This window comes from Hyalella azteca, unplaced genomic scaffold, assembly GCF_000764305.2.
Source record: "Hyalella azteca isolate HAZT.00-mixed unplaced genomic scaffold, Hazt_2.0.2 contig12697, whole genome shotgun sequence".
Classification (NCBI taxonomy): Eukaryota; Metazoa; Arthropoda; class Malacostraca; order Amphipoda; family Hyalellidae; genus Hyalella; species Hyalella azteca.
This window is the reverse complement of record NW_025942649.1, coordinates 79,047-101,292: the sequence shown is the minus strand read 5'-3', so window position 1 is coordinate 101,292 and position 22,246 is coordinate 79,047. Positions and strand designations below refer to the sequence as shown.

Below are 22,246 nucleotides of genomic sequence, written 5' to 3'. Positions count from 1 at the left end.
ATAATGGCTCACAACTCACATGCAGTCATGTACTTATTTGACTTACCCAGTACAATCGAATGTTTGACATACATTCGTATGTTTGTCATACAATCGTATGTTTGACATACAATCGTTTGTTTGACATACAATCGTTTGCTGAGCCTGAGCTCTGAGTTAAGCCTATGGCTAAGGAAGGTGGTTGTGAAAGAGATGGAATTCCATTTGGATCGAAAGAGGAAAGTAACGAGTTTTCATGGCTGGAGCAAGTGTTTCCATCTGAGTCTGAATGATTAGAAGCTCCACTTTGCTTTCTCCGTTTGTTTTTGCCCATCGTGTCCACCACAAGGCTGACACAGGGCAACCGCCCTTCAACGGATTACGAAAAAAAAATAATAATAGTTTTGATAGATGATAAGTATAAATAATGCTGAGAAATAATTACAACTTTACAGAGGAGAAGAGCAAGTCAGTTGCCTTTCCTTTGATGTAGTTCGAGCTTCGAAGCTAGCGCACACCCCACTTGCTCACTCCAAATTTTTTTCCCATCCGATGTCCTCTCCAAACACGAATCAGCTCGCATATATGTTCAGTCTTGAAATGCCAAGCACCTTACGGACCAGGCAATTAGTCCAGCAGCTATCTCAATCAATCGTCAGTTATATGGAAAGATCGGGTTCAGAAGGCCGATTCCCTTGTGGAATCGTCACGAAAAGTACAAGAATCGGCAACAGGCCATGGGCCTATTTCTTCAGTGCCAACAAATTCTATTCAACTATTATAGTCGCTCCATCAATGCTGTGGTATTAACGATTGAAGAAAACCTTTCGCGCTGGAGTCCAATTACAGTATAAGCAGGCGAGTCAGGTCATACATGCATCAATAAAATGACCAGTTGATAAAATTATATTTGCTTAGACCGAGAGTTCTGTAACCTAAAAACCTGCATTATGCAGGATTTGTCATCCGTTCCGATGTTCCTACACAAACGAACGTCACGCAGCAGCAAATAAACGTAAATTATTTTAGTAACCATACGTCTATTTCGTACAAATGTAGTAACAGGTTCTGAGGTAGATGAGATAAGGCAGTGATTATTGCGACTCTAATAACGCATTCATCGGGAACACAAGTTCCGACTGCATGATACTGTAATGGGATATGTTGAAATTTTGACTCGCGTTAGTCTCCAAATGAAAATTAAAGTCGTTCATAATCAAGTTTAGAAGACTTTAGCTGGCTGATAGAAGATAGAAAGAAAAGACTAGTTTTTAACTAGTTGTCACGAATGTATTTCTATTGATCAAAAATAGATGAATTTCGGCTGAGAGTTTGCGAAGAACAGAAGCGATGAAGAAGCGGAGTATTATTGTAAGCTTCATCCCTTTCACTCTCACTCGTACGGTTACACGTTTACAATTCCATCGAACTTGAGATAACACAAGACCAAGGCGATTATGAAGCAATGAATGTCATGTGAGCTGTGAAACAGTCGTGCGCATTCCTATAAACCATCCATTCAATATCCCATGAAATGTTAGTAAAAATGTTTCTTCTTCAATCCCTGACGACGATCCCTAATAACATCTATTATTCATTAAACAATGCAGAAGAGAACTATTATCGTAATTCATAAGTACTTTATTGTGAGTCACACATCTTGGCGAGCACGCCAGTATTTGCGTATTGGTTACGCTGTATATAGCCTTAGTACCTGCATCATATATCCGACGTTCCTCGTGATCTTGCTTGTGAATGACTCCATCGCGTCTCTCCTTTCCAACACTGTGGAGTTTTCTTCAGTAAGAACACTTCCCGTTGTCCATTCTTGCATTCGCATTCTGTTTTGCTATGCAGAGGACTGTAAACTATTTTGTTTTCCTTCTACTCAGGCAATAGATGAGAGCTAGGTTTTATTTCTAGCTGGTCTGATAACGCACACAGAATTTTCTCTTATAATTTCTAACTGTTAGCCTGAACGGCTAATTGGCATTTACAGCATTTAAAAAAACTATGTAAATGGAAACTTTACTCGTGCGTTAAATGTTGGTTTGAAGTTTTGAACAATTCATTATTTATTAAACATTGCCGCAAGATGTAAATTAGGGAATTATAAACGGCATACCTGAATCTCAGTGATTGTTTATCACATGAACCACCTGACTATCCCATGCCATTGTTGCTGCGGCGCCACTACGGGGAAGAGAACAAAAGGTGGCGCAAAGTGGCCAGAAAGAGGAAGGAGGAATGGAAAAATATATATAACTCAGTACTCACTGCGCAATTTCTCGTCGACGAAAACGTAGTCACGGACGGACGGACGGACAGACGGACGGACGGACAGACAGACGGACGGCCAGCCGAGCACAATAGTGCATTTTTTCCATTAATGAGAAAATGCGCTAAACAGTAGGAGATGAAAAATACATATTGCGTCTGATTGGGTGGGTTGTAGCTGAGTGGGGTTTGTTTGGGGTTAGGAAGGGGGCTGGGAACCCGTCAGGGCTTTGGATGGTTCAAGCGGGCTGGGTGATGAGAGTGTGGTGTTGTGGTTCTTTATTTACATTATTTACATTTTTGAGCACAGTTTAACAAAAGTAAAATTGATGCGGGCTCTGACTATCTACATGCGTTTTTTTATTTCAAGTTTTTGTACTTTTTTTCTCATATGATATGATCAAAAGAGGGGGTGATGATGTCGATGATGATTGATGACGATGAAGGTTACCATGCCAGCTAAAACTTCCTCATGTTATAATGAACGCTTGTGTGGACCCTGCTATTGTGGACACCATCGTATCCTTAGTATCCTTAGTATTTGTTTGGGACATAGCAGTCCCAGGCCACGATGGATCGCCGCCTCTGATTATCGTTCATCCGCCCTCATTTGGGTCAACACGCGTATCATGATGCAACACGAGTATCATGATGCATCACGCGTATCATGATGCAACACGCGTATCATGATGCAACACGCGTATCATGATGTATCATGAGTATCACGATGCATAACATGTTTCCTACTGTGATCGCTAACGACATTTTGCGTCCTTTTCTCCAGTACATCAGAAGTCAACCTAACAATATCTTGTTGAAATTGGTTTAACAAATGTCATTGGCGACTTCATCTCAGACAGCATTGATATATAATTATAAGACACATTATTTTCCATTCTCAATTTAAATTATGCATAATTCCTTACATCTGACCACAAAGAAGCATCTGTTCACTTCTAAGCATAAGGGCCTCAATCGCCAGCCCGTTGCTGGGTACGTTCTATGCCCCGACATTGACTTATAAACCGAGCCCGTGGCTGGCATGGCTTCAGTGCGCGTCGGGCTTCGGTCAAGTCTGTATGTAGGTAAACGTCCATATCGTATTGATAAGTCTGCCTCACTGTATAGTTTGATTGTTATTTTGATGTAGTTAGTTAGTAGTATGTTCATCAGAGGATCAATGTTTACGAGATGATCGTGGTTTATTGATGATATAATGAATTGAGTCACAATGGATCTATATTGACATAATGTCATAGAATAGAAGTGTCGGCACTGAAGAATTAGGCCCATGGCCTGTTGCCGATTCATGAATTTTTCGTGACTTGATTCACATAGGATCCGGCCTTTGGTACCCGATCTTTCCATAACTGACGATTGATTGAGATAGCTGCTGGACTTATTGCCTGGTCCGTAATTTGCTAGGCATTTTAAGACTGAACATATGCTCCTGCATAGCTTCGTCTGGACTTATTGCCTGGTCCGTAATTTGCTAGGCATTGTAAAACTGAACATATGCTCCTGCATAGCTTCGTCTAGTCTGTTCTCGTTAATTAATATGTTGTAATATATCTTGTAATTAATTTGTTAATTTATGGTGACGAAATCATTATCGCAAAAGTTAATAATTTAATGAATAAAGTTTCACTCGTAAACCAAACCACGAGGCCCTTTAGTCTGTTCAATTTCGTTGTAAATTTATTGGTTTTAGACAATCTGAATTGAGGGAAAACTAGGAAATGAGGGTGCAGTGGGCACGTTTCAGTAAGATACACGGAGAAAATAAGTTTCTAAAGAGGGTACATACGCAGTTTATACAGGGGAGGGGGTACATATCGCTTCACCGAAGCGAAGGGATAGTGTCACTAAAATGAAATTCATCATTCCTTTAATATCCCAAAACGAAGATGGCAATAACAGTTTGCCAATAGTCTCATTTTCAGCCGTGATCGAGAGCGGACCACGTGTTTGTGGTCCCAAATTTAAACTTTTACTGTGCTGTTTCGGAACACTTTTCGCATTTTTTTAAGATCCGTGTCGGTGACTGACCGAATTTCAGTGAAGTCAGTAAAAGAGAGTACAAATAGAAAGAACAAGCCTATGGTAAAAGTTCTTTCATCTTAAATAACGCGTGCTTTAGAGTCAGTGAGCGACGCTTGCTGCAGAAATTGAGGGCAACGTCTGCACTGCCTTGCCAGCGCAGAAGAATACAGCCTTTGTTATTGTCCAAGCTCTACCTACCTCTTCCCTGAACACCTTACCGCCGATTTCTGAAAGCCGCTTACTCTCAAGTCTGTAACAGAGTGTCTACAGCACTTTGGGAATTTGAACAATTTCTACTCAACTTGATTCAGTTTTTAACTTGTGTTTTTTTAGCTCTTGAATTTCATGATGGCTGGTCAGAAAAGAAAAAGATAAATTGAAAAGGCCTCCAGTCCTGTTAAACCGAATGCGAAGATCAAATCGCAAAATGAGCGAGAAGAATTTTGTAAATTTTGCAAGCAGATTTCGCTTAACGTCAATGACGCTTCGGTGGCCAGTGATCGTTGCGGGGATATCATGTGCAGCAATTGTACAAAGTTGAACAAGACAGACTGCTCGATTATTCGCAGAAACGAGACAGGCAGACTGCTCGGTTGGCAGTCCTGGTATTGCCAGGACTACCAACAACCTGCGCTTCGCGCTGTAAAAAGCGAAAAGATGGTGGGAGAGAAGTGCTCTTCTGTGTTCTCTGTCTTTAAGGCTGAAATGGAAGAAACTCGCAAGAAAGAATTGAGAGAGAGTCGAAATGGAGGAGAACCACAAGAAAGAGTTGAGCTTGTTGCGTAGCGAATTACACTTCGTTACGAAACGAGCTGGTGGAAATGAAAGATCATCTGCACAAAGCATAAAATAGCGATAACGCAGAAGGTAAAGGCCGTAAAGAGGTCATCTCTGATCTCGCCAGTGAGAGCACTCGTGAACTGCTAGATAGAGAGAGAAGAATTAACCTTGTTTGGTTTAAAGTTCCGGAAAGATATGTTTCGGACGCTGCGTTTATTACTGAGTGTTGTGCCAATAGAGACACTTAACGTCGTTGTGAATATAACGGAATGCATGAGGCTGCGATCGAAAGACGCTACCACCTGTAGACCGCTGCTGGTGACTGTGCAGGATACCGCCCAGGTCGGACATGTGCTTAAGGCTACGAGAAAACTAAGTGAATTCCCAGAGTTTAATTCAGTTCTTGTAAAGAAGGATGCTACCCCTGTAGAGAGAGAGCGAATTTTCGCGAGAAATCGCTGGAGAGTCAGTTGGAAAAGCACGGAAATTCAGGTCAACCACTCTCACGATGACAAGAAAACACCGGCCACACGCGGTCAGTCAGCGGAGCTGGAAGACAAGTAAAAAGTCATGTCCATAGATCCGGGCCTGTAAATAATGTAAGAAGTCAATGCATGCATCAAAGTGAAAGTGCACAAAAAGTTTTAAAATGTTTTAACACAAACTCGGATTCCGTTTCGAACAAAATAAGTAAACTATTATCTGTGATCGCAAACGAGTGCGTAAACATTATTGGTATTACAGAAACACTCCCTGAAAATCACGGGGGGAATTGTACCTGTTGAATTTCAGTTGCCAGATTATGATTGTTTTCATAACTTAAATGAAAAACAGTGCAGAAGAGGTGTAGCCTTTTGGGTTAGAACCTCTTATGGGGCCCAGCAAGTCAGAATCAGTGTGATGCGAACTTTCTCTCAAATGCAAAGATAGTCTCCTCATTGGCGTCGTGTTTAGATCACCAAATAGTTCATCAGATAACGATACAGTACTAAACAGTCTTTTACCGAGCATGACTTTCCGTAGGTGACACACGTTGATCGTTGGTGATTTTAATCATCCAGAGCTAGACTGGACAGATGGATCCTCTCCAAGGAATGAGAATCACCCAGCATCCTTGTTCATGGAGTCTGTGAGAGACTCCTTCCTAGTCCAGCACGTTACCAAGCAAACCCATTATAGAAGTAAACTGACTCCCAATATTCTAGATCTCGGAAGCGTGAGCGTTTGAATTTTGCAAAAGGCGACTATGATAAACTCCGTGAAGCAGTGAATGCAGTGAATATTTCGAACTGTATTAAGGAAATGAATGTGGCTGGGTCATGGTCATTTCTCAAGGACACGGTTACGTATGTCTGCAGCTGATGCGTGTGTACCTAAAATTAGGCTTGATGGAGCAAAAAAACTCGGTGAATGAACAGTACAGTTTTAGCTAAGCTGAAAACGAAGAAGGAAGCCTTCCAGCGTTATTTACAGACTCGTAGCGATGCTGATTACAACCTATACGCCACAGCTCCAAATGAAGCTAAAGAAAGCTGCGCACCACAGTAAAAACCTTCGAACAAAATATTGCCAAAAATGCAAAAAAGAACCCGAAAGCCTTCTTTTTGTACGCTAGCTCGAAGTGCAAGACAGCGGGCGAAATTTCTGATTTGAAACTAGATCAACGGAAGGTATCCTCTGATGAGGGCAAGGCTAACGTTTTTAATTAGTTTTTTAGTAACGTATTCACTAAAGAGGACTTGAACAGTATTCCAGCTATTGAGGAGCGCCCAGTCGGCCCTAAATTAACAAGTTTTTAAATACAAGAAGAAGTTCTCAAGCGCCTGATCGCTCTAAATCCCAACTAGTCATATGGCTTCCACCCCAGATTACTCAAAGAGTTAGCAACCGTCCTAGCCGGCCCTTTAACGTCATCTTTTCTAAAAACTTTGACCGAAAGGATCTTGCCGGCTGACTGGAAAGAAGCTCAAGTGACACCATTGTTCAAAAAAGGTAACAAAAGCTGCCTGGGAAACTATCGTCCTGTAAGTTTGACAAGTGTCGTTTGCAAGGTAACGGAATCTGTTGTGAGGAATCGATCAATGGATCATTTGACCGTTAATAATCTCCTGTAAACATGGCTTTATTGCCGGTAGATCCTGCACCACTAACCTCTTGTCTACTCTGAATGAATGGACCCGCCTGCTGGGCGAAAGGGAGCCAGCAGATGCAGTGTACCTCGATTTTGCCAAGGCATTTGACAGTGTCCCACACGAGCGGCTGTTAGGTAAATTGAAGTCTTTGGGAATTGAGAGTAATGTACCCAAAGGATCAGATATTTTCTGGTAGGGAGACTACAACGTGTCAGTATTAATGGGACCGTATCAGACTGGGCTTCAGTGCGCAGCAACGTGCCACAAGGAAGCGTTCTCGGACCTGTTTTATTCGTTGCGTTTATAAACGATCTGCCAGAAGCTGTGTCTAGCGTGTGCTCGATGTATGCTGACGACACAAAAGTTCATATTACAGTGAAGAATACGTCTCAAAAAGTACAGTTGCCAGGTTATCTTGACAGTTTGGTTGACTGGGCTGATAAGTGGCAGCTGCGTTTTAATGCTGACAAATGTAAAGTAATCCACCTCGGCAAGAATAATGAATCGCAAGATTACAGGATGAGAATACATGGTTGCAACAACAGAGCGATGATGGCGAAGTCGATGTCAAGCAAATTCATCCGGCAGGGCAACAGCGGCCAATCTTCATTGGTCCGCAGCGCCACGTCATCAGCTACATAGCTAATTACCCGCCGCAGGTTTCGACTATTGCTCTTTGTCTCATTAGAACTCGTGGGAGGTGGATAGCGCGCTGCTAGTCTTCCACCTTTGGTAAGTCTTATTTTCGATTCCTAGTAGTTTACCTGCCTTACTCGTCGTTGTCAATATATCCAGTTAGATGATCACTTTGGTTACTACGATCAATACTTAGTTCACTAGTAATCGCCTTGGCTCCTCTTCTCATGCCTTCCATTTAAACCCGAATATGTTCCAGACCGGCGATTGCTAACCCATGCATTCTATGACAGATAGACCCACTGACTGGCCACCAGAGGGCTATTCATCCACGAGTAAACGTACCAGCTCCTCATCTTCATCATCCTCCTAACTGGCACTCTGGCTCTGGAGTTACCTTACCTGCATCCCGGAGCCTTACCTGCATCCCGGAGCCTTACCTGCATCCCGGAGTCTTACCTGCATCCCGGAGTCTTACCTGCATCCCGGAGTTTTACCTGCATCCCGGAGTCTTACCTGCATCCCGGAGTCTTACCTGCATCCCGGAGTTTGCATCCTGGGCCTTACCTGCATCCTGGGCCTTACCTGCATCCTGGGCCTTACCTGCATCCTGAGCCTTACCTGCATCCTGGGCCTTAACTGCATCCTGGGCCGTACCTGCATCCCGGAGCCGTACCTGCATCCCGGAGCCATACCTGCATCCTGGGCCTTACCTGCATCCCGGAGCCCTTCCTGCATCTGGGCCTTCCCTTAGTTTACCAAACATCAAGTATATGTCTAAGAGTCTATCGCGTTTCTGTCACCTCCCTTGGCAAGGTTCGATTGCGTTCGAGCGGCGGTGGACCCATTGGCTGGACTAACTCTGGAACCCTAAATTGGGATCTTCCAAGCTTCACTTGGATCTCTAGTGGTCCTGATTCCTTTACAGTCGACAATGGAAAAAGATTTAGGAGTTATTCTCGACAATGAGTTGAAATTTTGTAAGGATATTGAAGCTCAAATTAATAAAGCCACTCAACGACTTGGACTGATCAGACGCTCTTACGAATACACAGATGCCGAAGCGATGAAGCTGTTTTTTGTCGCTGTCGTGCATGAGAACCTAGAGTTTCGAAACGCAGTGTGGTCACCAAAACTAGAAAAGGACGAAAATATAGTCGTAGTCGAGAGTGTTCAAAGACGAGCAACAAGGATAATTCCGGGATTAAAAGGCAAGCCTTATGAAGAAGGATTAAAAATTATGAAGCTTCCAAGCTTCCGTTATCGACGTCTGCGTGGTGACCTCATTTAAGTATAAAAGCATACCCACGGTTTATACAAGGTCCCAGAAGGATTACTAGAATTTGAAACAGAACAAACACCAGGGGCCACAGCTATAAACTAAGAAAACTGCGTTGTAACACAACAGTTCTTCTCACTTCGAGTCACCGACATGTGGAACAGCCACCCTGACAGCATCGTTGACGCTCCGAGTAAGAATGCCTTCAAGAACAGACAAGACGAAGCTATGCAGGAGCATATATGTTCTTTCTTTCTCTCTTATTTATTCTTATAGGAGCACTGGAAACTAGTCCATAAAGCCCCTTGCCTAAACTGGGTTTAATTTGTACCTAACTGCTTTAACAGCTCTGAAAACAAAAACCTGAAACAGAGAGATAACACACACACGGAAAAAAGAAAAAAAAATAATAATAAAATAATAATAATAATATTTGTAAATAACTGAATAAAATAAAATTATACAAAAATTAAACGTAGACAAATAATAAGGATAAAGCAGTAAATGAAATAAATATTACAGTAAATAACAAAAACAATGAAAATTAAAAAGAAAAATATGTAAATAAAAAATAATGATAAAATAAAATAAATAAAAATAAAAAATAAAATAAAATTTGAAATAAGAAAAAAAAATTAAAAAAAAGCATGCTAGAACAAAAGAACAAAACAATATGAAATGCAATAACATAACAGCATGGACGGCAAACCCGTTGAAGTGAACAAGACATGGCGACATTCACCGCACTCCACGGCTCGGCCGCAGAACACGGCCCGGTCGTGGAACACGGCAGAGCCGCGGAACACGACCAAGCCGAGGAACGCCGCGGAGCCGAGTAACAAGTCAGAGCCGCAAAGCATATCTAATGCACAAACATCTATATCTATACAGCATATCATATCTCTATATATACACATGGACCTCCTCAGAGAGGCGGCCCAACAACTTTGGATGCTACCACTACGGTCAGTCATCAGGTAAATTATCTTTTCAACAATTCTAGTTCAAAACTAGTATTAGTTGTCACAGCCACACCCATGCCCTAACTTGCGCCACACATGAGATCATTATGCTAACTGAAGGTCCAGCCTGGGTGGGGGCAGCCTGGAGCTTCTTCGGACTCGACAGCGAAAGGAACAAAGATGAACTTTTGATTGCAAAACAAATAAATTAAACACAATCTCCTGTGGGCGGGGTTATGACTGAGGCTAGGGAAGGCTCGGCAAAGTGGGGTAAGAAGAGCACTCCTCACAAAAGGCAGTCCCTACTTACATAAACTAGTCATTCCTAAATCTATTAAAACTGCATAGAGTGCTCTTCTTTCCATTATTAAAACACTCAGTTGAGTGTGGGAAGGAATTTAAATTTAGGTTGTTAGTTCCCACAAGTGTTAGGTGAATTTATTCTACTAAGGGTTAGAATACCTAGTGACTAGGCCAGTAACAAATTATCATCAAAGTACCTGAAGCATATTGGTAGAAGTTAAAAAGGAAGCAACTGCGTCAACAATTGCATTCTGGGTGACATCAGAAAAAGGACCTCCTCCCAGCAGATTCTTTAAATTGACCGGAACATTAAGTGCAGTTAATGCATTAGTAAGATTTGTACGAGCAGAGGCATGAATTGGACAATTCAGCAGCAGGTGATGAATGGTTTCTGGAGACCCACAAGGACATAAGGGGCTGTCAACCATGTTGAAACGAGCTAGGCTAGGTGTGCTTTCACTCCAGCATGACCAGTGCGCAGTCTGGCCAGGGCCGTCTCCACCTCCACGGCTCGATTTTTGTTGAGGGCCCATGGCCAATTGCCCACCTCCCCTTTGATTAAGCTGATGAAGAGGCCCTTCCCTGAATTTCTAATATTGTTTAGCCAGCAACTGTTCCACTTTGACATTATCTTTATATTCAACTGTCTTACCAGTTCCTCCTTTGAGATGGCAGTTATTGTGCGGTACAGCGGTAGTCGGTACCGCAAACGCGCAGTTTCTTCTCAGGCGCGGTACGCACCAAAGAGTCCAGAAACTCATCTCCTAAATCTCGGAAGAAACACAATGTTGTGAATTATAGAAAAACTACACTGCATTGCTATTCGAATTAGCTTGATTTTAATAAAATTCTACAATGATTAATCTCTTTAAACGTGAAAAACCTGCACTCCTTAACACAGGATAAACTGGGACCTGTTTGTACATTTTTCACACTCCATCCATCGACACACCATAAAATTCCAACAATAAACTTGATTCATTCATAACATAACACAAGTTAGCTATGTCCATGGTTGAACTAGTATAAACTCTGAAATAAATCTGTCCAGAAATTATTGATAATATCTACTTAGTTTTCAAATTTAATAGCGGTTTCAGCGTTTATTAGGCCGTAGGCCTGTCGCCGATTCTTAACATCGCAGAACATTCACAGCATTTCGAGGTCTCGAACTCGCAACGCACTGCTACAATTCTGCTGTGCTTTAACCGCCCGGCCTCCTTGCCGATTCTGACCAGAAACTGTCGCACAGGGATCGAACCCGCGCCTCTCTAGCCTCTAGTGCGTCAATCTTGGTACTTTAACCACTGGGCCAAATTTGAATGAAATCCGTTCATTATTAATGGATTTATGGCTGGTTGAGTTGAAAATGAAGTTAGGTTTTCCGTATTAATACAAAAGTTAGCGATGTAAAAATCTGAAATAATTCCGTCCACAAATTATTGATATTATCTACCTATTTTCTAAATTTGAGTGAAATCCATTCATTATTGATGGATTTATGGCTGGTTGAGTTGAAAATGAAGTTAGGTTTTGTAATCGAGTGCGCGGGCCAGTTCGCAGGCGAGTTCGCTGAGGTGTCGATTCGGAGTCCTTTTCAAATCTCGGTGACCACACAACGTTTCCAAACTCTAGATTCGGGCGCACTACAGTAACAAACAACTGCTTCATCGCTTTTGCATCTAGGAACTCGTATGAGCGTCTGATTTGCCCAAGAAGTTTGTTGGATGTGTTAGCTTGCGTTTCAACATGCTTAGAAAATTTCAGCTCCTTGTCGACATGAACTGCAAGATCTTTTTCCACACTAGACTTTTCAATCATTACTCTGTCGTTGAAACCATGTCTTCTCATACTGCAATCTTCCTGTTCATTGTACTTCCCGAGATAAAGTACTGTACACTTGTCAGCATTAAATTGCAGCTGCCACGTATCAGCCCAGTAAACGTTATCAGCCCCATTCGTTAAAAATTACCGGATTGCACATGGAAAAGATGATCTTACTTAATAATTTCCAATGTGTGGTATTAAGGTGTTATGTAACCTTGAAGGACCTCGATCACAATTGCTTGTGAATGCATTGTTGTTAAGCATCGGCACAGGAAGAGCGATCAACAGAAACACCGAACAGGTTGCAAAAAATAATCAAATATTATTTTTTAAGCGAAAAATGCATTGTTAACAAAATTTTATGACCTTTATGAAATTATATCCTACAAGACGAGAATGCGTAAATAATTTGGGGCTTGCGGATCAAAGAGAGCTTTAGTTAGACGAGGTTAAAATACCGCAGTAATTTAACACTTTTCGGAATAACGTGGAGCATTTTTTTATTCCCATCAAGGGAGCTTTTAATAAATTCGACTGTTAGGATTTTCCAAATATTAGCATTTCCTACGCACAGGACATCGATCCTTCGTAAAATAAATCAGCATCAATTGAGTACACAACAATAATTTGTGTCCAAATAATTTTTTTCTATTCCAGAACCTGAACTAACCAAGAAAACTGTAATGATTGCATTGTAAGGGCAAGAAAACTGCGCTTTGTTTGCTCGATTTGTCGTTAAAGCACAAAGAAATCGCAAGTGATATTCGAAATTAGATAATGAGATGAATGATTATTTACAAAATTTTCTAAGTAAATTTAATTACACTCTAGCAATAATATATTTACAGACATCAAACACAACTTATGCGCCAAAAAATATACGATAAATGAAGGAGGTTTGCTCCATGCTGTATACGTGAGATAGCGTAGATTTCAGACAAAGCTTATAGAATGCAACGAGCCATGGAGGAGATCGGCATTCACTTCAACAGATATTGCTTGTTACAAGTACAAATAAAATGCCATTTGCTGCCTGTTACATTTGAAATTTTGACCCTGTTCATTTTATAACATATACTATTAAGTAAGTAATTGATAAATGGCATCAAAAAATGTATCATGGGCTTATAATGACCTTTAGAGAAATTTAGTCGAAACTAAATAGTTGGGGAGTTGCAAGGTGAAATACATTTTTCAATAGATTTGGAATCTGCTTAATTCCTATTTGGAATACGATAACACTTCTTGTTTGTTTACGAGCACTAGAGCGTAAGATGAAATAAGTGGTTTATTCTAACTAAGTTATATTCGTGTCTCATAGAAATAGTTTTTATCGTTACGACAGAGATTGGAAGCTGCCTTACAATAATTCAGACCAGTTTATATGTACAAAGACCCTACACAGATATGAACGAATATACCTATAATAATAGTGAGTTGACAATTGTATCGAGGATAATTTTATGAGAAGTGTCCAATTTAACAGCAGATATTATCGTGTTGTTCCTACGTAAAATATATATGTCTGCGCACGTGTATTTTCTTCACTAACATAATAATGTTAATTCAATCCTCCTCCAAATGACGGTTGCACGGATCTCTAACTGCTGGCCGTGTACGTGTTAAACACATTAGCATAATCTTAGGAGCCTGAATAGGAAGTGTAGATATGTGAACTTTATCATCAACGATAAGCATGTGATCATTTTCTTCCACAAGAACTCACTGACTTGAGGAGAATCAAGAAGCCAATATTAGGAGGACGGACGTGCCTTCGCTTAATGGTTTTAGGCATGGAGCGTAATCTAGGACGAAGTTGACATGGGCTATCTCAGCTTATTGCTATCTACACTACGACTCGAAAATGTATAGTTAGGTGAAGTCTGTCCTCAAAACAAATATGCGTTGAAATTACTTTTCATTCTAAGTTGATTTTTTTCTCCGCTAAAGCCGTTCAGGAAATGGCGAATTTCAATACAAGACGAATACCCAACATACATTATATCTGTAATTCTACTTTGTTAAATTCTATGATCCTACTTTTCGCAGATCTAAATGGCTCATTGCCATATTTCTAACAATTTATTCCGAGAAGTAAAATTAAATTTGTACAGTCGTTATCCAAACAGCTATAAATGCAATAAGTCTTATGCTAAAGTGACAATTAATTAATGTATCCAGTATAACTGTTACTATTCCTGTACACGAAACGATCAAATATGAATCTAGTGAGAAGAAACTAGTGCGTACGATGCTGCATCTCATTCACATCTTCATGAATAAAATGGTTATTCAGAAAAAGAAATATACATTTATGAGGCAAATTTCGTATACGCGTTGACATTGTCCTGAGTTCCGGAAAGGCAAAAGGTCATCATTATTATCTGGTAAATCATCGTACTGAATAAGAACTTACGCATGAGAACTTGCGTATCTACACGAACGTGCCACAAAAGTTCTATTTTGAGATTCAAGTTAATGTTATTAGAGCAGGAAGTAAACACCAAGTTGAGTTCTACTGAACAAACTAAAGCTCACGAAATATTTTTCGTGTGATTATTTCTTGCGCTTGAACGACCAAAGAGAAACAAAAATGTCGCTTTCAAAAACTTGAATGACAGAGACATTAATTAAGTATCAATAATGCTCGTAAGACATAGTCTCATTAACGAGCCAATTGCAATAAGTACTTAAGAAGAACATTGCAATTTACAATAACAAATACAAATCCTTAAAATTCATAAGAAAACTTCAGTCATGGGGACATGATTATCAGAACACCGAAATGTGGTTTACAAGATGGGCTGCATAAACGAATATCCGAATGCAACATTCGCGTGTGAAGCGTTGTTAGTTGCTACAATAAATACGGCACATGAGCTGCATTATTTAACTCGATTTTGGTCTCAAAATAGAGATTTTACAAGCCTAAGATTGTTCTATAGATCGTTGCAAACAAACGTGAATGTTTACATTCGTACTTTTAACATCAAAAAGTACATCCACGTCGTTCAAATACCTTCGGTTCGTCTTAACGCTTCCTTATATGCAGCAGTGCACCTCCGTACACTTGACAACAAAAGCTGATCTTTACGTTGATCCAAAAGTAAAAAAGATTATCAACGTTCAGTCGATAAAAATCTAAGCATCCAGCATGCATAGAAGTAGCTGTTCCTCCGTGCATCTCACTGACCGGGTCACAAGTCTCTCACGATTGGTGGACAACAGGTGTTCAAATTTTTTCGTGTGCGCCTTCAATCAATTAGTCAATGTAACCAATAAAATTACAGAAAACTTATGTTCTGAGTGATGCTAAGTGGTCGCAACAGATGAACGGTATGATCGACGCACCGCCTAGCATCTTTATGGTGTTCCAAGAACTTTTAATTAGCAACTCCTCAAGAGTTATCTCAGGCGATTCGATTTTCAAAAGCAATAATTTTTTCAATGCAAGAGAAATTTCAATTGCAGGTGTGCACAGTGACCTCCTTCAGGCAGGTGCGACACTCGACGTAGCAGCACCAGTGGAACTTGCATGAGCATCTCTCCTGCACCAGCTGCTGGCTGCTGGTGTAGCCGCGGTCACAGCACAGGCGGTCACAGCTGTCCACTCCTCCTGACGTCTATGAAAAATAAATGAAACCCTGAAATTTTGACCTAAGTCTTCACGCCCTTACAATTGAATGCAATCAGGCTCAAATTTTGAAACGCGAATGATTTTGAACTAACGAACGACAAAGCTATTGGCGACTTCTTATTTTCGCAATAAAGTAATTAAGACTGATCATCATTTATTCAAAATCAAATCAACGGTGCAAATTCCATTTTTAAAAATGACGAGAATTGATATACAGTATCATTGACCGTTCCGAAAAAAACTGTACAGATAATTTCATTGACGTCGAGTATAGCATGAATCAAGCGGACACATTCATTCGTGTGCTCCCGAGCCTATGTGACTCGGATGTGTCACGAAATGCACGGGTTCGAATAAAAAAAAAACACGTTGCTTGATACTGAGGTCATCAAAGTCACGTTTGCCACGATCAATTGTTTGCCACAGTCACGAAGCTACGGGTGCGTGCACTTCTAATGAAAGTTGCTCCTGCACACTTCTAATGAAAGTTGCTTCTGCACACTTCTAATGAAAGTTGCTCCTGCACACTTTTAATGAAAGTTGCTCCTGCACACTTCTAATGAAAGTTGCTCTTGCGACGTTGCTTAGGGCTATCAAGTATCACCACGACTGAAGCAGTGAGTTCAGGTTAGGAATTCGTGGTTAATTGAGTAAATTCTGGTCGAAATCGAGGAAGAAGTAGAAAGTAAAATTTTGGAAGGGAGACATCTTTTGTCTCGCATTGACACTACAACAAAGCGCTGAATTTATCAAACTCCACCTCGTCAACTTGCAAACTCGTCAGTGGCGAATCAAAAACCGCCGTCAGAAACTTGTCTCGCGAATACCTTTGTCGAAATACATCATAAATTTTCTACTGAGAGAATCAAGAACAAAGTAATAGCATGAATAATGTGCGGTGGGAGTACCTTGTTGCAGACGCGGCCGTGGGTGCCGAGGGATCCTCCTGAAGGGTCGAAGTCGCAATACTCGGGAGACGACGCCCCGAAGACGAGGTCATCCTCAGCCAAGGACTTGAAGAGCTGCTTGTTAGGGATCAGCTTCAGGCGACCCGCGACAGTCTTCAGCTTCACTTCCGTGGCGCCATCGAACTTCTCCTTCAGTAGCTCGCCGACCTGTAATTGAATTGTTTTCCTTAATGGATTTTCTGATGCTGGTATGATTAAAAAATCGACGTTTGCTAGATTAAAAATGAGTACAACTATTTTTGGGGGTTTTCGGACAACTTTGAATTATGCTCTCGCTTAATTAAAAATAAAGGGATTTTAGTTAGAATTAGTTTCCTTTGATAATATTTTGCGAGCACCTTTACCGATCATATAATTAATTCATCAAATCAACATGGTGTTAAATTAACAATACTGTCCAATTCATAAATATTTAAAAGAGGTGTCAAACTGCACTTTTTCAAAGTCCAATCATAAAAAATAATTTCTATCGGATCCGTCTGATGACATCGTACTGTACCAGTGCTTATTTTTATTGGTCTCTCTTATGCGTACTGGAGTGAAATACCTCTCTGAATGCGGGCATCTGCCGCCAGCAAGTCTTGAGCTCACAAGAGCCGGAGACGCCATGACACTTGCAGCCAACACGCATGTCCTGCTGTAGTAGCTGTGATGGGAAACATACAAGTATTTAGATTGCCAGTCGCAGCATAAATTCTCTAGAATTTAAATAAATCAAGGATGACTGTTCTAAATGTGACAAGCAAGAATGAAATCCCCGCTTGAATTTGAGATTATTGAAATATTTTAACGAAATGCTCGTATTTATTGGAAGATATGTGAGCCAGATCAGATGAGAATCAAATTATGACTGTGCTGGAAGAGAGTTTCTGCGATAGTTAATCGCTTTTTATTGAATGAAAGCGGGCAAAAATGCTCATTGAACAATTCACTCAATTGCCACGTTTACACTTAGCCTTTGCCGATAATATCGATGTTTATTGGCTACTAAAAAAATTACAGAACGAATTTAATGTTTTTTTTCATCGTAATAACGCCAGAAAATCTACGGTAGCCGCACCAAATATTCGACTACCTTTGGCACTGCGCCAAGAATAATTGAACGAAGAACTCCCACAAATAAATCATAAATATTTGAAATATCTTTATTACAAATTAGAATACTCAAATTGAATCAGTCGATTAGATTGATGATGAAAAATCTACCTCTAATTTTGGTCCGGCATCAATGGCAGAATTTGGTTGAACTACTGAGTTCGATAATCAGTGAACGGTACAAAATTTCCCATTTCTATAGAATATGCTTTGGCAAGACGTAGCGCAATGTTCATCGGTTCATATTAATAATAGACTTATGAGAAACACCAAGAACCTTCAACGTACTCCAAGCGCAGGGGGTTAGTTCATCTCGAAAAGTTCAGCCTTCAGGTCTCGCGCAACTAAGGCAGGGGCCATGAGTGTCACCTACAGGTCGACTTAAAAGGTTTTATAGGCCCTCACTCTCCTGCACTTACATCCCCAAGCACCCACACCTCCCCTTCCCGGCTCCTATAATTGACTTGGAATCTTTTCGTTGGCAGTGAAAAGCAGCAAGTTTCATATCACAAAATAATATCTATCGAAACCGTCCGCTCATCTATGTGAACGCTCAAAGTATAAACTACAGTACCAAGAGGTAACAGTAGTTAATTGTTGATATCTTGACCGTGTATATTTGAATATTCATGTCATGCAATAGACTTTATCTGAATGGAATTTTGTCATCTGTCAACTGTCAATCTTTCACGCGGCGTTGAGTATTGGAAATATGAGCCAATTTAGGTATCAAAATATGCACAGTCAATGTCGTGATTCCACCATACATCGGCCCGCATGCATATCTAAGCGCTCAGGCATATTTTAAACGCAAAATATTAGATAAATTGTTACCAGGATATATTTTTCAATTTAAATTTGAACTAAATAATTATTTTGAAGGCCGTAATGTACGTCGCATGCGCAGATATCAATGAGACAGACAGGTTGCTCGATGCAAGAGACGCTCTCACCTGGCGCCCGGCCTCGTTGTTGTGTAGGTTGATGAGCGCGCGGGCCACGCGGTTGCGCTTGCCTGTGGACCGCGGCTGACGGCGCATGGCTTGCTGTGCGCGCTGCACCTTCTTCTTGTCGCGCGCGTCCACGAACCTGCAGGGGGTCAGGGTCAGGGTGAGGGTGGGGGTCAGGGTGAGGGTGAGGGTGAGGGTCAGGGTGAGGGAGAGGGTGAGGGTCAGGGTGAGGGTTGAGGGTGAGGGTGAGGGTGAGGGTGAGGGTGAGGGTGAAGGTGTGTAGATGAATACATACAAAATAAATGGGCACGATATTTTCATTGTGTACATGTGCAATTGTGCTTACAATCAAGCAATATTTGGCATTTATACAGGAGCCATACAGAACCTAACCTCGTAAAATTGATTCAGACCGACAGTGAGAATTCTGCTTTCGAAAATGTAGAAATGCACTTTACAAAATTAATATATGATGGTGAATAGTGGGAATATATCAAATAACACAGAAAAAAGTTCACTCGAAGGGAACATAAGAAATATAAAAAATAAAATAAAATTTGAGTTTGAACGAATATTAAGCAAAAAATCACTTTATATATAAAGGATTTTGATATTGAGGATCCACAAATCTGAAATTAACAATTTTATATACTTGGAGGTTACTCCTTATTAAATTCACACTCCTCTCTTGATTGCATGTCCACATCACCAGTCCGTGCACTCGTTGCCCTCTCACCTCCCTCCTCGGGCCCCCCTCACCCCCCACCCCTCCAGGCGAGATAAGCGCGTGCTCGAGAGCCTTCCATGCCGCGCCCTCTAGCCCCTGCCTGCTGCTGCTGGTGGTGGTGGTGGTGTGGTGGTGTTTTTTTTGTGGTGGTGGTGGTCTTGGTGGTGGTGGTGGTGTTTGTGCTGCAGTTGGTGGTATTGATAATGGTGCCGGTTGTGGTGGTGCTGTAGGTAGTTCTATTGCTGTTGTTTTTCCTACTGTTGCTAATGCTTCTACGACTGCTGATGATGTTGCTGCTTTTTTACTGATGCTTTTGCTGCTACTGCTGTAACTGAGCTGTTTTCTTAGTGCATTTCACGTCGGCTTCTCTATGGCTGTTGTTACTACACATGTTTCTATTACTACTATCACTGCTTTTGCCAGTGTTGCTTTTGCTGCCTCCGTTGCTGTTACTACTAATTTTTGGTCGTTTTACGACTTTGGCTATTACAGCTGTTGCTGCTGTTGCAGCTTCTATAACGCCGATATACGGCTGTTGCTGCAGGGAACGTTAATAGGGGCGATCTCTGCAGCGGCTGTGGTTCTCTACATACAAGCATATAATATATTAGTCATAATTATATTATATTTAAGAACTGAAAATGTGGATGCACTTTTCTTGAGTAATAATTAAGCATTCAAAAGCAGCATGGTCATATATGGTACACTATCGTTGGTTGACATGGCGTTAAGTAGCCAGGCATGAGGTCATTGAGTAAATGCGATCCACAAGCCGATCAAACTTTAGTTTCGAAAAATTAACATGTTAATACGGCAGCTTGATCAGTAAGAAATTTTAAATCTTAACATTCAAAGATTATATCTGTTGGTAAGTTCAAATAATAACGAAAGATTCCAGAGAGAAAGCCAACAAGAGGCACTGGTCATCCACTTAGCAAGACATTACAACAAATATAAGGTTTAATATGTCTGCAGATCATGGCTTCTTGTGATTTTAAATGTAATAAAATTTCTAAAAATGATAACTATTTTCATAAAACCTTTAAAGACGTGTGCCAACTTACGGTTATTAAAACGACTTTAGAAAATCTAGAAGTTTCTAGAAAAATAAAAAGAAAGTTATAGAAACTGCTTCATGGAAGCGAGCATGAATCATTGTTATACGTGTAATGACTGCAAGTAATAGATTTATCCCAATGATGAAGCTTTCTTAATTATTATCCCGCGTGCCACTAAAAGCATATTATTTAATTTATTGTAGAGGCACACAACATTTAGTGCTAATCGTCGTACGGTCCAGCTACAGCCATTTTTTTACGTACGAAGGCTTTCTTAGAACCAGCCAAGAATTTCCAGCAGAGCAGTGAGCTCAGACATCAGGCACCGAACATCGTTTTTGTGGCCTCGAAATCAGCGACGAGTTCTTTTATAAGGGTTTGGTGGGAAATTTCTTAGTGGAGCTTTTGCCGTACTGTTGCGTGTGTTTCTTATACGAAGCGTCAGGAGCAGTGACAGCTCCGGCAAACCTTCATGTCATCATGGAGCAAAAACTAGAACTCTAATTGCGCTGAGAGCTTTTACTGAGGCCGTAAAAACGAAATTAACCGCGTTTCGTTAGTTTACAATCTTTTTTCAATTATACAAATCGTGTACATCAAACTTCACATTTCTAGTATATTTGTTCCTACAGTAAAACAAATTTGTTGATGAACAAAGAAGACATTGGGAAATATTATAGTAGGGGAAAAATAGTACAATGGTACGTGTGGGCCAGTAGGGCACGGCAGTTATTTTATATAATTAAAGTTACAAGACCTCTATCTACCGTCTCAATCAATTAACTGATTTCTGTGCCATTACTACCTAAACTGTCTTTCATGTTACCCTTTAATATATTAAATAATTGTCTTCTTATCCTACTGTCCCTCATGTCCTTTGCACCTGCTTTCCCCTATCAATTATGTTTACACAATTAACCGGCAGCACGAATGATGAGGTGTGACGCTGAAACATTTAGTCTAAATCAAACAAGTCATACCGCAGAGTTATATGCACAGATTCGGTTGCACTGCTTTCCAATAAATCTAAGTTGAAACTATTAATGGGAATAAAATTTTATTTTCAGAAAAAAACGATATACTCTCACTACTATAAACACTACACGCCTATAAAAAACTATATACTCTCATCATTTTAACCAACTTAATACGTCACTAGGCAGTAAAAAAATTACGATATTCGTGCAAATGTACACAGAGAATTTCCCTCCGTCAAATTAGCAAATGGTTCTTCCTAAATCTTGCGGATGATCGCGCCACTCAAGATCTGTCGTGGCGTTGCCAGAGCGCTTAATGCGGCGGTGATGCGTCGCTCTCGGTCCAGTGGATATAATTGAGCGGGAGAGACAGGCCGTCGCCGCTTGTCTCAGAGCTTGAGTGTCACTTTGAGGTGCGACTTAAGAGGATATCGCATCAAATGCGAGAGGCGCTCGCGAGCAACAACGAATATTCATTAGGGTTATTTATATCGGCATAAGATTATGGCGACGATTGTGGGCTTATTTCTGGCGGCTATATAGGAATGCTTCAGCCTCATTGGTTCGTGAATGATTTTTAAATTTCGAAAAATTTCGATATTTATGCTAGTATTTT

At 40.7% G+C, this 22,246-nt stretch overlaps 1 protein-coding gene across 2 annotated transcripts in view; it reads right to left on the bottom strand.

The window, feature by feature from the left end:
* Positions 1-12,933: 12,933 nt before the first annotated feature.
* The window catches only part of LOC108664519 (protein Wnt-4), a 57,977-nt gene continuing 48,664 nt past the window's right edge, over positions 12,934-22,246 (bottom strand). For both annotated transcript variants that reach the window (XM_018151115.2, XM_018151116.2), the window contains exons 6-9: positions 18,872-19,007; positions 17,371-17,469; positions 16,764-16,970; positions 12,934-15,841 (exon numbers count right to left, since the gene is read on the bottom strand). In XM_018151115.2, the coding sequence (XP_018006604.1) occupies positions 15,680-15,841; positions 16,764-16,970; positions 17,371-17,469; positions 18,872-19,007 (604 nt within the window). In that variant the 3' untranslated portion in view covers positions 12,934-15,679. The remainder of the gene's footprint in view (positions 15,842-16,763; positions 16,971-17,370; positions 17,470-18,871; positions 19,008-22,246) is intronic.